The 13,473-nt window shown below is 52.8% G+C and overlaps 4 protein-coding genes across 4 annotated transcripts; 2 read left to right on the top strand and 2 right to left on the bottom strand.

The window, feature by feature from the left end:
• Positions 1 to 1,322: 1,322 nt before the first annotated feature.
• Positions 1,323 to 2,390, top strand: BDZ83DRAFT_584721 (adenosine deaminase; the record flags this gene model as incomplete). The annotated part of the gene is made up of 1 exon (XM_060505788.1): positions 1,323 to 2,390. The coding sequence occupies one exon, from the start codon at positions 1,323 to 1,325 to the stop codon at positions 2,388 to 2,390; it is 1,068 nt and encodes a 355-aa protein (XP_060361739.1).
• A 2,429-nt stretch (positions 2,391 to 4,819) lies between these two features.
• BDZ83DRAFT_631151 (uncharacterized protein) lies at positions 4,820 to 5,622 on the bottom strand. The gene is made up of 2 exons (XM_060508889.1): positions 5,307 to 5,622; positions 4,820 to 5,251 (listed from the first exon to the last, which is right to left on the bottom strand). The coding sequence occupies exons 1-2, from the start codon at positions 5,433 to 5,435 to the stop codon at positions 5,159 to 5,161; spliced, it is 222 nt and encodes a 73-aa protein (XP_060361738.1). The 5' UTR covers positions 5,436 to 5,622; the 3' UTR covers positions 4,820 to 5,158.
• Positions 5,623 to 6,212: 590 nt separating this feature from the next.
• BDZ83DRAFT_754972 (Alpha/Beta hydrolase protein) lies at positions 6,213 to 8,456 on the bottom strand (the record flags this gene model as incomplete). The annotated part of the gene is made up of 2 exons (XM_060514553.1): positions 6,213 to 8,298; positions 8,365 to 8,456. The coding sequence occupies 2 exons, from the start codon at positions 8,454 to 8,456 to the stop codon at positions 6,213 to 6,215; spliced, it is 2,178 nt and encodes a 725-aa protein (XP_060361737.1).
• Positions 8,457 to 9,642: 1,186 nt separating this feature from the next.
• BDZ83DRAFT_631146 (HET domain-containing protein) lies at positions 9,643 to 12,209 on the top strand. The gene has a single exon (XM_060508888.1). The coding sequence runs from the start codon at positions 10,011 to 10,013 to the stop codon at positions 11,940 to 11,942; it is 1,932 nt and encodes a 643-aa protein (XP_060361736.1). The 5' UTR covers positions 9,643 to 10,010; the 3' UTR covers positions 11,943 to 12,209.
• Positions 12,210 to 13,473: the final 1,264 nt, after the last annotated feature.

Raw genomic sequence — 13,473 nt, 5'->3', positions numbered from 1 at the left:
CTTTCCGACGTCAAAGCTGGGAAAAGGAAGGGTATGATCTGTGATTGCGCTTGTCACCAACAAAAGTGCTGCTAGCCCAATTCCCGATTCACTGCGACATCATCGTCGTGACAGGCTGAACGGGAGGGAGCTTGTTTCGTCGATGGTCATATTTCGTCCAATGTCTTCCTCCCCATGTCCCCGATGCTCCTACTCTTAGCCCGCTTCAAACATGGATATTTCAAACCATCTTGTCGTTCGACGGCTTCGCTGGTCGTGCGTTTAATGCCGCAGGGTGCGTCGCGGGCCCGGAAAGTTGGGCCACTCACTGACGACAGAGAGCCTTGAGAGGGAGAAGCGGTTAAGCTGCTGGAGACTTTTTTTTGACCACCAGGTTGGAGAGAGGGTGGGAGTGGGAGTGGGAGTGGGAGGAGAGGATCCTGGCGAAGACTCGCCTCCGAATCCGTAGCACGGGAAGTTTCTTGATCAGGGGAAACCCTTTTCACAGGCCTTCGTTCTCGCGATCTCTTGCCTCGTGGTCAATGCTGGCCGTTTTGGAGTCTTTGTTTCTCCGAGAGCCGTGGAGGCTCATTGCTGCTCTCTTTCAGTTTCTTGGACATTATCAGCCATCACTCCATTGTGTCTAAAATCCCTTTGTCATCTTGTATGGATATCCCGAAGCTAACAGCGTTAGCCAGAACCACTTATACTCGGTCGGAAGCCGGACACAGTCAAGCGGCGAACGAAGACTGGGCCGAACCTTCGCCGTCTTCCGCTGCAGAAAGAAATACGGCGCTCGCCGACAACGAGGGGAACCTGATAACGTAAACCTGCGAATATGGAGACAAATTCGGGTCATTGTCACCAAAACGAGAGGCAAAACGTAAAAATTGGAGGTGAAAAAATCCAATGATATGACACAACACGGATAAGAAGAAACTTTTGGTGGCAGATACCAAGCCGTGCGTTCGTCTACAAGACTTCTAGAAGTTCTCCAACAAATCTATTTTTGTTCGTGAACGACACAAAAGGCAACGCGGAAACCGTCGAGAAGAGTTCTTGAGCAAACTTTTTCAAGTGAAACATCTTTCTACCAAAATACACCTCCCATCTTTTTGCGACTTCTGTCTGGCGCATCGCATCGCCTCCAAACTTCATCCCATCATTCGTCGTCTTCATCTCCAGAGCCGACAACGACCTCTCTCTATCTCCATCTCAAGCATCTCCAGCCAAACGACACACAGGCTCTGCAACTTCAGACATCTGGACACCCCTCATCATCATACTCAACACACTAACACACCCCACACACACACATTCACGACACACATATCTCGCCCACGATGTGCAAGGACGGCCTCCACGACTTCCTGGTCGATCTCCCAAAGTGCGAGCACCACATTCACATCGAGGGCTCCCTGGGGCCCGAGCTGCTGTTCCACCTGGCCGCACAGAACAACATCACCCTGCCCGTCGACAAGGATCCCGCCTTCGCCAGCGTCGAGGCCCTGTACGAGCGGTACCGCAACTTTTCCTCGCTCGACGACTTCTTGCACTACTACTTTATCGGATTCTCCGTGCTCCTTACCGTCACCGATTTCGAGGAACTGGGCTATGCCTATCTCAAAAAGGCGCACTCGCAAAACGTGCGTCACGCAGAGGTGTTTTTCGACCCGCAGGCGCACACGTGCCGCGGCGTCGCGTACGAGACCGTCATCGAGGGCCTCCGCCGTGCCAAGGAGCGTGCGCAGCGGGACTTTGAGGGGTTGACGGTTGAATATATCGTCTGCTTTCTGCGGCACTGCACCGTCGAGGACGGGCTGCGCATGTTTGTCGAGGCCCGGGACGCGGGCCACTTTGCCGACGGCACGATTGCGGGCGTGGGCATGTCAAGCAGCGAGGCGCCGTACCCGCCCAAGATGTGGACGTCTATTTATGATGCGGTGCGGGCGGCGGGCGTACGGGCTACGGCGCACGCGGGCGAAGAGGCGCCTGCCGAGTGCGTCGTGCAGGCGCTGGACGACTGCGGCGTGACGCGCATCGATCACGGGCGGCGGTCGGCGGAGAGTCCCGAGTTGTTGGCACGGTTGGCGCGGGATAAGACGCTGTTGAGTCTGTGTCCGATTTCGAATGTGGTACTGAGGGGTGTCAAGGAGATGAAGGAGATGCCGATTCGGGAGTTTTTGGACAAGGGGGTGCGGTTTAGCATCAACAGCGACGACCCGGCGTACTTTGGGGGGTATATTCTGGAGAATTACTGCGCTGTGCAGGAGGCGTTTGGATTGAGTATCGAGGAGTGGAAGGGGATTGCGGTGGGCAGTGTCGAGGGGAGCTGGTGCACTGAGGAGAGGAAGGATGTTTTGAAGGGAGAGATTGAGGTTGTCGTGAGCAAGTATGCTGGCAAGGCTTAGGTGTTGGCGTGCTCGCAAGCATAAGGAAAGGGCTCAGGGTCCTCTGTGTTTGGGAGATTGGGAGATTGGGAGATTGGGAGATTGGCGTTTGGGCGGATGTCTGATTTTCGGCTGAATGAGGGTTTGAGGCACGACGTGATGTCGTTGTCTACCTTGGAAGGATTTCAACGAAGGGAGGTTGCATTGGTCCCCTCTCAACTTGGGACTATCGGGTTTTGAAGAGGGGGTTTGAGAAGGAGATACTAGAATGTCATGACGCTGAAGAGTAATTCGCGATGAGGTGCACGTAGTAGAATAATGGGAACAAGAACCCACCTTTCAAGATTCGATATTGCCCGTTGTGAATTCCATTGAGATTCCGTGGACGATATTGGCGTTGGTGTTGCACGTCGCGAAGTGCCGGAAAGGGGGTAAATCACCCCTCATAGCCCAGACGCCCGCGACGTATCCAGGCGAGCTGGTATGCTGGGATGTTGGGCGGCCATCACCGACGATGTAAGCACATCACCCTATTTTGCTCGTCTACGGATACCCGGCTCTATACATTCCCAGCGGTTGAATGATTGATGGTTCTCGACGATGTTGCAAAGTATTTTTCGAGTTACTTCATTCGATGCTCATCCCCTCCTTTTCCACTTCGAGTGACGATGACATTCCGATCAGAGAACCCTCGCCGTACTTGCTTTGACACCTTCAAGAACTGTGAGTGTGTGTAAATCTTGAAATACTGTGAGTTAGCTTGGAGCGTTTTTTGGTTGATCTCGTGCCATGGGCCTCGTCATGTGGTCCCGAGTCGGTCGAGGGGAGAAGGCGGCGCGTTGCCGGCGATGCAACAAACGACCCCTCAAGAAATACCTCGTCGCGGTATTATTGACATTTGTTTCATATTGATCTATGAACGTTATCAAAAGTTGCACGCTCTTCTATATTTCCTCGTAACCTGTCCGGGTTTCTCTCGTTGAAGCCGCTGTCGCTGACGACAGTATCTGAGCTACCTGCTCCTCTGAGACCCCTTGGCCTTGAGATAATCTTACGGCCTTGACAGTTTGATTTGAGACGCTTCATAATTGTAGGATATCTCTAGAATACAAACATGGTTCTAGTCGTGCTACGCATGGGGGCGGTCTTCGCCGTGGTTAGCCGGCCGGGCTTGATGGAGGTAAAGCTAGTCGCGAATCGTCTGCGTAACATTTGAGATAGTTTCAGTTTCGTGGGCTGTACAATCAGTAAACCAAGACAAGTCCTGAGACTACCCGACGCGAATGCTGTTCAGATTGCCGTAGGTCCCTTTATCTCCATTCTTCGGTTGACCAAAATGGGTGATCAGATCGGGGTGCATGCAAACCTCTCCACCGAGCCTCTATCCGAGTTTGATCAGACCGTAGAGGCATATCCATTCAAAGTGATCATCTACCACTCTAGATAGTTCTTCTTTGTCACTGGACAAGTCGTTCATGACGACACGATCCCATCCAACTCTGAGCATGGTGGAGATCCAGTTGGCCAGATCTTGGCATGACAGGAACGGAACATGTATAAGTCCCCGCGATCTCACTGAGAGGGCTGACCTCTACATCTGTGGACCAGATGACACAACTGTTGGCTGTATTCGACTCAAGTTTTAAGATAGACAAACCCCCTTTCCTTGTTGGCATGGCGGTACCCATGAACTCGGGGAACAACGGAATCATCTCTCCTCGCCTGGGTCCTCCTCTAGCATCTTCTGGCAGTCGCCTCAAGATACCTAGCTTCCTCGACATATCCGGCCCAGATGAATCTAATCTCGAGACGCGAGACGCATACCAAGCACACATCCATCTCCTGATTGGGTACACACTAGGAAATTCCCACTCCCACTCTACGTCAGCAACGACCGGAAGAAGTGGCCTTGGAACCCCTCAATCTGCCTGCCTTTTTCCAGAGGCGCTCGGTGATTATGTTGAAGTTTCTTGGGTCCGTAATGTAGTTGCAGAAGGTAATCACAATGAACTCTCCCTCAAGGACAGCGCAAAAGCCAGACAAGACATGCAAGGTAAGCATACAAAAGGCCCCTTCAGAAATAGACCGAATCGACAAAAGAGTTCACCCCCCCGGTGGCGAATGGGGACTACATCTCTGGGTGCACATGCTGGGACTCGAACACGGGACCTCTCAAAGCCTTCACCGAGTAGGCTTGTGGACTCGAACCACTCCACCACCCAGCCAGTTTTGACCTGACCCCTCAAAGGGGGCGCCTGCTGGCTGGTGACGGGAATGGATTTGACGAGGCCTATAAAGGTTTTCCTGTGTGTATTCGGGTAGAAGGCGGAAGGTGGAAGGTATGAATCATAGGGGTCCGGTCGTACCTGCCTACATGGGTTACAGCAACACGTGCGTCTGGTGATGGGAGTACGTATCCAAAGGTGATGAATCATTCTCAAGCAAAGAGGCCGGTGAGTGATTCACCTGGAGCAGGCTCAGCGTCCCACTGTCGACAGCGTCCCATTGTCAACAGCAGCCCTACCCTGACTTGCCCCTTCAGGTAATCTTTGCAGCCTGCAGTAGGTAGATACCTGTCAACCATGGAGTAATACAGATCTCACGGAAGATGCCCTTTCGACGATTTGACTTGAACTGCTTCCTTCCCCTTAGATCCCACGGGAATGATTATTGATTGAGAGCTGAAGTGCTCACAATACCAGACAACCCCAGGAACCGTCGGTTACCTTCATTTATATCTCAAGACGAAGATGCGGCTATGAATTGACAGAACAAAGACATCCTCAGGTTCAGTATAGGCCAGTAAGATCCAATTTCCAAACTTCACATCGTAGAGAACCAGAGTAACATAGCCAACGCCACGACTTCCCAATCTGTCTTAAGTAAGTTGTCCGAAGCCTCTCAAAGCACCGTCTCAGTGTTTCATGAACATTGTAGTGCAAATGTAGGATAGTAGTTCACTCGACTTATCCATTTCGAACTGGGAGAAGAAGCAGCCGCAACGAATACAACTCGAAGCATAAACACAAAATAAAAAAAGGACACCACCAACATTAAACAAAACATCAAAAGAGCCCCCCCTCCCCGGTGTCGAAAGGGGGCAACATCTCTGGCGCACAAGCTGGAATTCAAACTCGGGTACAAGCTAAGCCTATCGTCGAGTAGGCTAGTTGGCGTAAATGATCATCGACCATTAACCACTCCACCACCCACGCCACAGGTTTGACCTGACCCCCGACCTAGAGGGCGCCTGCTGTGCCGGTGACGGGAATGGGATTGAGGTTGATGGGGGAGGGTATATAGGCTTCTTGCCGTGTGTATTGATGTCCAAGATACCTATTCAGGTGGTCGGAAAGGGGTATCCCGTGAACTGCGGAAAGGTATAGCTAGGGCGCCTGCCTGCCGTCCGGGTACGTGGTTGGTTGTGAGCATAGAACTGAGGCTGAGCATGAATCACAGGCTTTCCTCGAGGAGACAGGCGGCTGCCTCGTCATGCCCTGCCTGATCTTTCATGGGCTACATCATTCTTTCAGCCGCAGACTCTGCCATGATCGTTGTCAGGAGAAGATCTGTCAACCCAGGCCAACGACCATCGACCCCTTATTGGAGGCGGGACTACATACCGACCCGGATAAAGCACGGCCATGATCAAACTGGTGTCTATAAAACTTGGCGCTACCCGACATATGTATACAGTTTCGTTGGCAATCCAATCTACAAAACATCTAGAGCCACCCAGCGAAAGAACACATTCCCAAATAGGCTACTTTCGTGACTCGAAATCGTGATAGATACTGTGCGCCTCCATCGTACAAGAGTACTTCCAGGGCAAATGACCCGCTATCATTCCTGTCCCCTCCCAACGCCAGTCAATCCCCCAGCAAGACCCTGCATTCTCCTTCCCAACAAGTCATCCGTACTCTTCAGCTTCACAAGGCTCGCGCCCGCACTCTTACTCGCGCCCCTCGCGCGGCCATTCTTCTTCTTGCCGCTCGCGTCGGGTACAATGGACTCGCTTTCGTCCATGGCCTGCGGCTCCTTGGTCAGGGTATTCTTGCGGTTCGCCCTCGTCATGCTAATCTCCAGCGGTCTGTCCTCGTCTCCGCTCGACTCGACGCGGTTGTGGTGCCGGCCTTCGCTGTTGCCGTTTGTGATGGGTCCGCCGCCGACGCGTCTGCGACCACGGCTCTCTCGCTCGCGTACGGCATCGGCTGAGGCAAAGATCTCTGTGATCCATTCTGCTGACCTCTCAAAGTGCTTCCATGCTGGTGGATACACAGTGGGGAACTGCAGGAAACCATGGGAGATGCCGGGGATCAGCATCACCTCGGCAACGTCCTTGGGGTTGAAGATGGGCTCGAGTCCATCGCCAAGATCGGAGCGCTCGGATTGGGCTTGGTCGAACATGGATTCCTTCACCTTGCGCAGGCGCGCTGAGAAGATGACGGTGTCGTCGACCAGAGGATCTCGCTCGCCGGTCAAGAAGTAGACCTTCGGGAAGCGTGCGAGGAGGGAGTCGGGGGTGAGGACGGGAGAAAGGAGGTAGTCCTTGCTGAAGTCGGGTCGGTTGTGAGGGCCGATGTAGAGAATGATCATGGCGCGCATCATCTCAGGGGTGAGCACGCGATCGTTGAAGTAGGAAATCATAGACGACATGGCGAGGCGGGTTCGAAGAGGCTCGGAGTGATGGGATGCGCTCTGCTGGCGCTTGATATCCGGAGCCGAAGATTCTGCGTTGGACATACTCTGTGGACCGCCATGCGAAAACTCGGGATGAGGGCTAGCGAGCGCCTGTTGCGAGGCGATCTGGGCTTCCTTGGCCGTCAGCTCGGTCGACTGCTTGTTGGAGTCCTCCTCGTCATCGCTGTGATGAGGTGTGCCGACGAGGTCGTTGTACTGCATGCTCTTCCGCCTGATGATCGATTGATTCGTGCTTCTCAGCCTCCTATCCTTCATCAGCGACATCTGCTCGTCTGACATCCAGTTGCCAATGTTCATATCGAGTGCTGGGTAGAACAAGACTAATCCGTCAGGCAATGGCAGATCTCCGGTACTCGAGTAGCGACGCATCGGCACCGATGTTCTCTCCACAATCATTAGAGTTGTTGCCGTAGCCAAGTTACCACCGGCGCTGTCACCTGTGAGCACGATTCGGGGTGTCTCTCTTCCAGACATGCCGATGCATCTTCCCTTGCTTCGAATGAGTGTCGTGTAGACGTCGAAGCACTCGTTCAGGGCGAACGGGTACGGGAACTCGGGGGCCTTCTTGTAATCCAGGCTAAGAACTGGCATACCAGTCTTGGACGCCCATGCGAACAGCTTATCATCGTTGCACCGAGGGTCCATAGCGACGAATCCACCACCAGGGATATCCAGAATGATTCTGCTGTGTCGCACGAGATCCGTCAATGGGCCATCGAAGTAGAGCCAAGCCGACACCGGCTCTTTATAATCGCTGCCACTAGGTCGCGGAATGCGGATTGCGCGCGGCGGCCAGCGGGAGAAGCGAGGCCGCATGAGGCCCTGGAAGAATTTCAGGTACGGCGTCGTGCCTTTGTCCCAAGACACGCGTAGATGCTCGACAGTCAACATGCCGCGCACCTTGCGGACCTTTTCATCGGCCTTCTCGGCGGCAAACATGTAGAATACGGAGAAGACGATGCTGGCCAGGTCGCGAAGCCACTTTGCGCGGATCTTCATGGCGGTCCAAAAGCCGGCATCCAGAGCAGTCAAGATCCATGTTGCGCGGAAGTAGGTGGCGTCGTACATGTTGGACATGGGTTCGGGGCTCGCGAGGCCGACCAAAGTGCTAAAGTGTCGGGCAGCGTAGAGGTAGATCATGGTGACCACGACGGTCTGCCATGTCGTGAGGCGCTTCGTCGTGAGCTTGGAGAAGAAGCGGATGACGGGGGGGCCGTGGGGGTGTCCTCTGCAAGAGATCTCATCAGCTCCTATCACGACAGCGTTGCACGAGATTCAAGACGTAGTGTGTTACCTAAAGATGTATGCCGACCAGAAAGCCAGCACCGCCAGGACCTGAAGGCGGCGCGACTTGACCGACGGCCGTCCCAGGACGTGGTCTATCATGGCGACTGGTGTATGCTACGATGAACACCAGAGCAATGGACAAGGTGTAAAGGAAGAAGCAGTAGGTGTTTGCAGATGCCGTCTCAAAGTCATGAAAATCTAAGCACCGAGGACAGCCGGAGGCGCGGCTGACCAAGCGAGCAGTGCAAGACCACGAGGTTGTGGCTCGGGTGTACAATGGATGGCGTTGAAGTCGTCGACGGGACGGCGCAGCGCGAGTAATGCGATGGCTCCAGGGCTAAAAGGCCATGGCAATGCGTCCCAGGCAAGCTCGGAGAAGCGCTTGGCGAGCACGGCGGACGAAAAGGTGCAGCGACGGACGGCTCGACACCACGGACCGCCACCCGAAGCTGGACTTGGTTCGAAATAGAAGGCCGGAGAGGTTCCGGTTGTTTTGGATCGTACACGTTGGGGGAATAGTTGTACGTGGTGGCAGCCGAGTGCTTGGAATGAATGACGATATGTTTCGCGACGGATATGGCGGAGAGGAGTAGTTGAGAGTCGAGCGAGAGCTGTCAAAGAAGACTACCTACGATGGGAAGAGGAGCGGTAGCGGCAGCAGCAGCAGCAGCAGCGACAACAACGGCCGACGTTGCTCGTGAAAGAGGGTCCTTGACCAGGGTACCGGCGGCACATGTTTCAATGTGAAAGCGGTCGAGTGAGTGTACGCAGTACTCTGTGTGTGTCTCTCCGCGTGGGCTCGGTTCAATTGCTGGCTTCTGAGGTGAGATGGTGACGTTTGTTTGGGTTTGGGGGGGAAGGGCAGCTGACATGTGAAGAGGCCCAAACCCACCTGCAGTGTGGGTTTGGCGTGGGTGCTCGAGTCAACCCGCACGGGGTAAGGATACCCAGAGCTGTAGCCTGTACGCAGCAAGTACGGAGAACCTGGGAGGGCACGCGGGCAACTGCGGCGTCCGCCGCTAGTCCCCTTCGAGATCCACCCCGGATCCGACACCGAGGATGTCCAATCACGCAACGCCGGTTGGCTCTTCTAGCGCTGTTCCCTTGCTAGTTTCACTGCTGGCAGATGCTGAACCGCTGTCCAACTCCACTGAAGATTGCTGGCCTGCAGGGCCCTCAACCAGGCCGTGGTGTTCAGTAAACCAGAGGGTTACCTAAGCACCAACTCGCCTGACCCGCCTATCTCCGGATTCGGGAGAGTTTCTTCAGGAACGCATTCGACGTCCACATGACGAGTCACGAGCACCCGGAATCCCGACGCAATCCGGCATTATGGATAACGCCGGCACCCGACATGTCAACATCAATGGAACTTCGATTTTCGGATTCTTCGTACTAAGACAACACTGCGACCCGAGAGGACGACTAGCATTTGCTTCTTGCAGGATTATGGCAATGACCCGAGGCGTTCAGTCCAATATCCTACCTACGAATGTGCGGTAGCACCTTCGTCAAGATGTCGCCTCGATGCTTTCACGCTGCGTGAAGAGGCGTCATTTCTAGTCAAACAGACGGCTTACGACTTAGTTGAGCTTTCTAGCTCCGCCATCAGAGATCGATAAAAATACGCAAACATCAATATCTCGATACATCATGGACCTGTTCCAGTACGAACCCTTCCAGTACGAACCCCTAGACCTTACGGGGAAATCCTTCCGGCTACTCATGCTTCATCCTGGATCCACCAGCGAGGTATCCTGCGATATCTTTGAAGCAAGCCTGGACTCTGACAGCATTGTCCCCTACGAGGCCTTATCATATGCCTGGGGCAGCATTGATCTCTCGGCCTCCATCATCACCAACGGCAAGACCCTCTGTATCACGTATAACTTATTTACTGCTTTGACTTATCTCCGAGACGAACATGTAAGCAAAGTCATGTGGATCGACGCTGTCTGCATCGATCAAAGCAACGTCGCTGAGCGAGGTCACCAAGTCGAACAGATGGCAGGCATCTACCGAGGCGCTGAACAGGTCATCATTTGGCTTGGCCCCCCCACACATGAGACGAACCTCTTGCTCGGATGCCTCAAAGAACTACAGAAAGGCTGGACCCGTCAGAAAAGCCGAGACGACCTTGTCCAGGCACAAGAGCAATGGTCGAAGATGCGACAGAACTCGGAACTTGACCAGGCTGTTCTCTTGGATCTGCAACGGAAGGGACTTGTTTCCCTCCTCGGGGAGGCCTGGTTCACGAGGATATGGGTTCTGCAGGAAGTATCACACGCACGGGCAGCTTCGATATTGTGTGGAAGACGGTCCGTTCAGGCCTACATGCTCAACATCGCCGCCAAGCTCGTCGGCGTCGTCCCGGATGTCGGCTGCCAAGCTGTTCTGGACTTGCTTCCGGATTCATTCACTCAGAGGTCCCCAAGGAAGAATGTTCTACTGGCCTTATTACAAAAGTTTCAAAACAGCAAGGCGAGCGACCCTCGGGATATGGTATACGCCCTACTCGCAATAGCCTCCGACGTATCGCAAAGCGACTTGGGATCACTGCTATCGCCGGACTACTTCAAAACTGAAGAGCAGCTGGTGCAGGACCTCAAGACATACCTGTTTCTCGATTTGCGATATTGCAGAGATATTCCCGAGCGAACCATGGTATTGTTTCTCGAAGTGCTGCCTCAACGAACAGAGGCGATCCTCCAGAACGTTGTGGTGGCAGGGGTCACAAGCCACATTCGCACGCTTCTTGAGAGGGGCCAAAGGTTCACTGTCAATAAGGCCGTGGTTAGTGAAATACGGACTCAAGAAAAATCGGGAACTACAAAGTTCCTCTGCGATCTAGCTCAACTTGAGCACCAAAACCTTCAATTCGTCTTAGAAGGCGTAGAGTCGGCGTTTCGGTTTTGCGACATTGCAACAGCGCAAGGTCTTTTGCACCAATTTGGAATAGGCGTACAGATCAATCATCATCTTGCCGAAGCCTTGGTACACCGAAGAGACGGCAGGAATCAAATCCTCATGATGCTGATGAAATGGGACAATCCTCCTATTCCATTAACTCAAGAAGGGTTATCCATGTTGGTAGCGGCGCTTGATCCGCCCTTGTTGGAACAGCTTCTCCATACTTACCAGCCCCAAGTATATCAACTAACTCACGAACTTCTGAGATCAGCTGCCCGCAATCGGAAAAGGGGTACGATCATCCCGATACTCCTTAATTTGGTCGGCGATCGCATGGAATTTGAAATGAGTGGGTTGCTATGGTTGCTGCGATTCTTGGACATAAATGAATTACTGCCGCTGCTCAAGTCAGGATTCCAAAGAGTCAGCGTTGTTGCTTTGGGGCCCCCCCCTGATGCGCATGTCCGCTGGTCCGCGGTCTTTTTATGCCACTGGAGCCCACGCGACATCTATAAAGAGATCGAACGCATAAGAAGAATCACAGCTGATGGTCTGCGCTTGAATACTGCGGCGATCGAGGTGGAGGCGACACTCAACAGCGGGTTGGATGTAAGTGCAACCCTTATCTGGAACAGTTTGCACCCAGATAAGCCGAAACGTTTAAGAGCTCGATAAACCATCAAATGACGACTGTTATCAAGAAAGGAAAGTACAAATGTCACCAAATTCAAGTGAAATATCTAAATATAAGTCATCGTCGAAAAGCAAATGATCTAGAAACTCGTTTCAAAACCACCGGCAGTTGATCCGAAAATTGAGATCTATAATGGAAGGATATTCTCGGGCCACGGCGCATGTCGCGCCGGTAACCGAAATGAGGACCACCTGATCCAAAACTATTGCCCTTCTTGACATTACTCATAACAACCAACTTTGCCGGCTGTGACGCTGTTCTTGAGTTGAATTTCAGGTTTAGCATTTCTCCAACTGAAAGTCATACAAGGGAGATCAAATGCCAAGAAAGCGCTGGAAATTATCATCTAGAATGGGTGCTGAACGTGACAAGTTCTGCGAACAAGCCTCGACTGCCGCTGATCTTCCGTGGCAACGTTCCATGATATGATGTTTATACACTTGCCCGATTCCCATCTTATTGCATCGGCTGTTCGCGAATCACGACTGAAAGCAGGTTCCACTGTACAAAACCGATGGTGGAATTGGTGAGCTATACCTGCATGAAGCATAGTCACATTGCGCGCGATCCCAAAGAGCGACTTTGCTGGCGAACCACTTCGAAAAACTACCAAGACAACACGTAAGGTAGTATGTGATAATGTAACACCTGTCAGGCGAGCCGCGAAGCCCCTCTCCGGATCTTGCTCGTGTTGGGACGGGAAATCTCAAAGAACGGCCCACCTCAACACCCTCCAAGCTGCTCTGGTCACTCGGCTCGATGTTACAAACCAATTTTTGGCATCCGAATCCGACAGAATAGCTCGTTGGCCACTCTATGGGGTCTTTCCAGTATGAACCCCTAGATCTTGGGGCAAGGTCATTTCGACTTCTGATCCTTCATCCCGGGTTTGAACATACGATGCGACATCTTCCAAGCAACCCTCGAGCCTGACGATTTGGTCCCCTATGAAGCTCTATCTTACGCATGGGGTGGTGTTGATCAGACTGAGTCGATTTCTGTCAATGGCAAGAGCCTGCGTATCACCGAGAGACTTTTCTCAGCACTGCTTCATCTTCGTACCCGCCGGAATAGAATCCTTTGGGTTGATGCAATATGCATAGACCAGAAGAACCTTGCTGAGCGAGGTCATCAGGTCGGGCAGATGACTGGCATATACAAACAAGCAGAGCGAGTCCTTGTCTGGCTGGGGCCTGCAACGTACGAAACGAGACTTTTGATAGAAGATTTACAAGCACTCCATCAGGAATCAGCACACCAGGATCATCGTCATAACATTAAGTGGGCAAGAAATTGGTACAAGTGCCTTCAGCAAAGGTATAAAACCCCTCGAAGTGAGCCCTACTAAAGAGCGTTGCAGTATATTCTACAGCTACCCTGGTTCACGAGAGTGTGGGTTCTGCAAGAAATCTTCTACGCTCGAGTAGCGTTAGTATTATATAACAAAGATAGGGACCGCAATCCACAAAGTACCTATTACGTACTATATTACATATATCTTATTTATATCCT

The sequence above is a fragment of the Colletotrichum acutatum genome (assembly GCF_030867785.1).
Source record: "Colletotrichum acutatum strain CBS 112980 chromosome Unknown BDZ83scaffold_91, whole genome shotgun sequence".
Lineage (NCBI taxonomy): Eukaryota > Fungi > Ascomycota > Sordariomycetes > Glomerellales > Glomerellaceae > Colletotrichum > Colletotrichum acutatum.
The sequence above is the reverse complement of the archived record's forward strand: the minus strand, read 5'-3'. Positions and strand labels throughout refer to the sequence as shown.

What these genes read in the sequence shown, in the direction of transcription:
- BDZ83DRAFT_631151 (XM_060508889.1), bottom strand. Translation starts at nt 5,435, where the DNA reads ATGTTTTGTTTAATGTTGGTGGTGTCCTTTTTTTATTTTGTGTTTATG. An exon ending in ACTACTATCCTACATTTGCA is followed by an intron (nt 5,252 to 5,306) that starts CTACAATGTTCA and finishes CGGACAACTTAC; the next exon opens with TTAAGACAGATTGGGAAGTC.
- BDZ83DRAFT_631146 (XM_060508888.1), top strand. Translation starts at nt 10,011, where the DNA reads ATGGACCTGTTCCAGTACGAACCCTTCCAGTACGAACCCCTAGACCTT.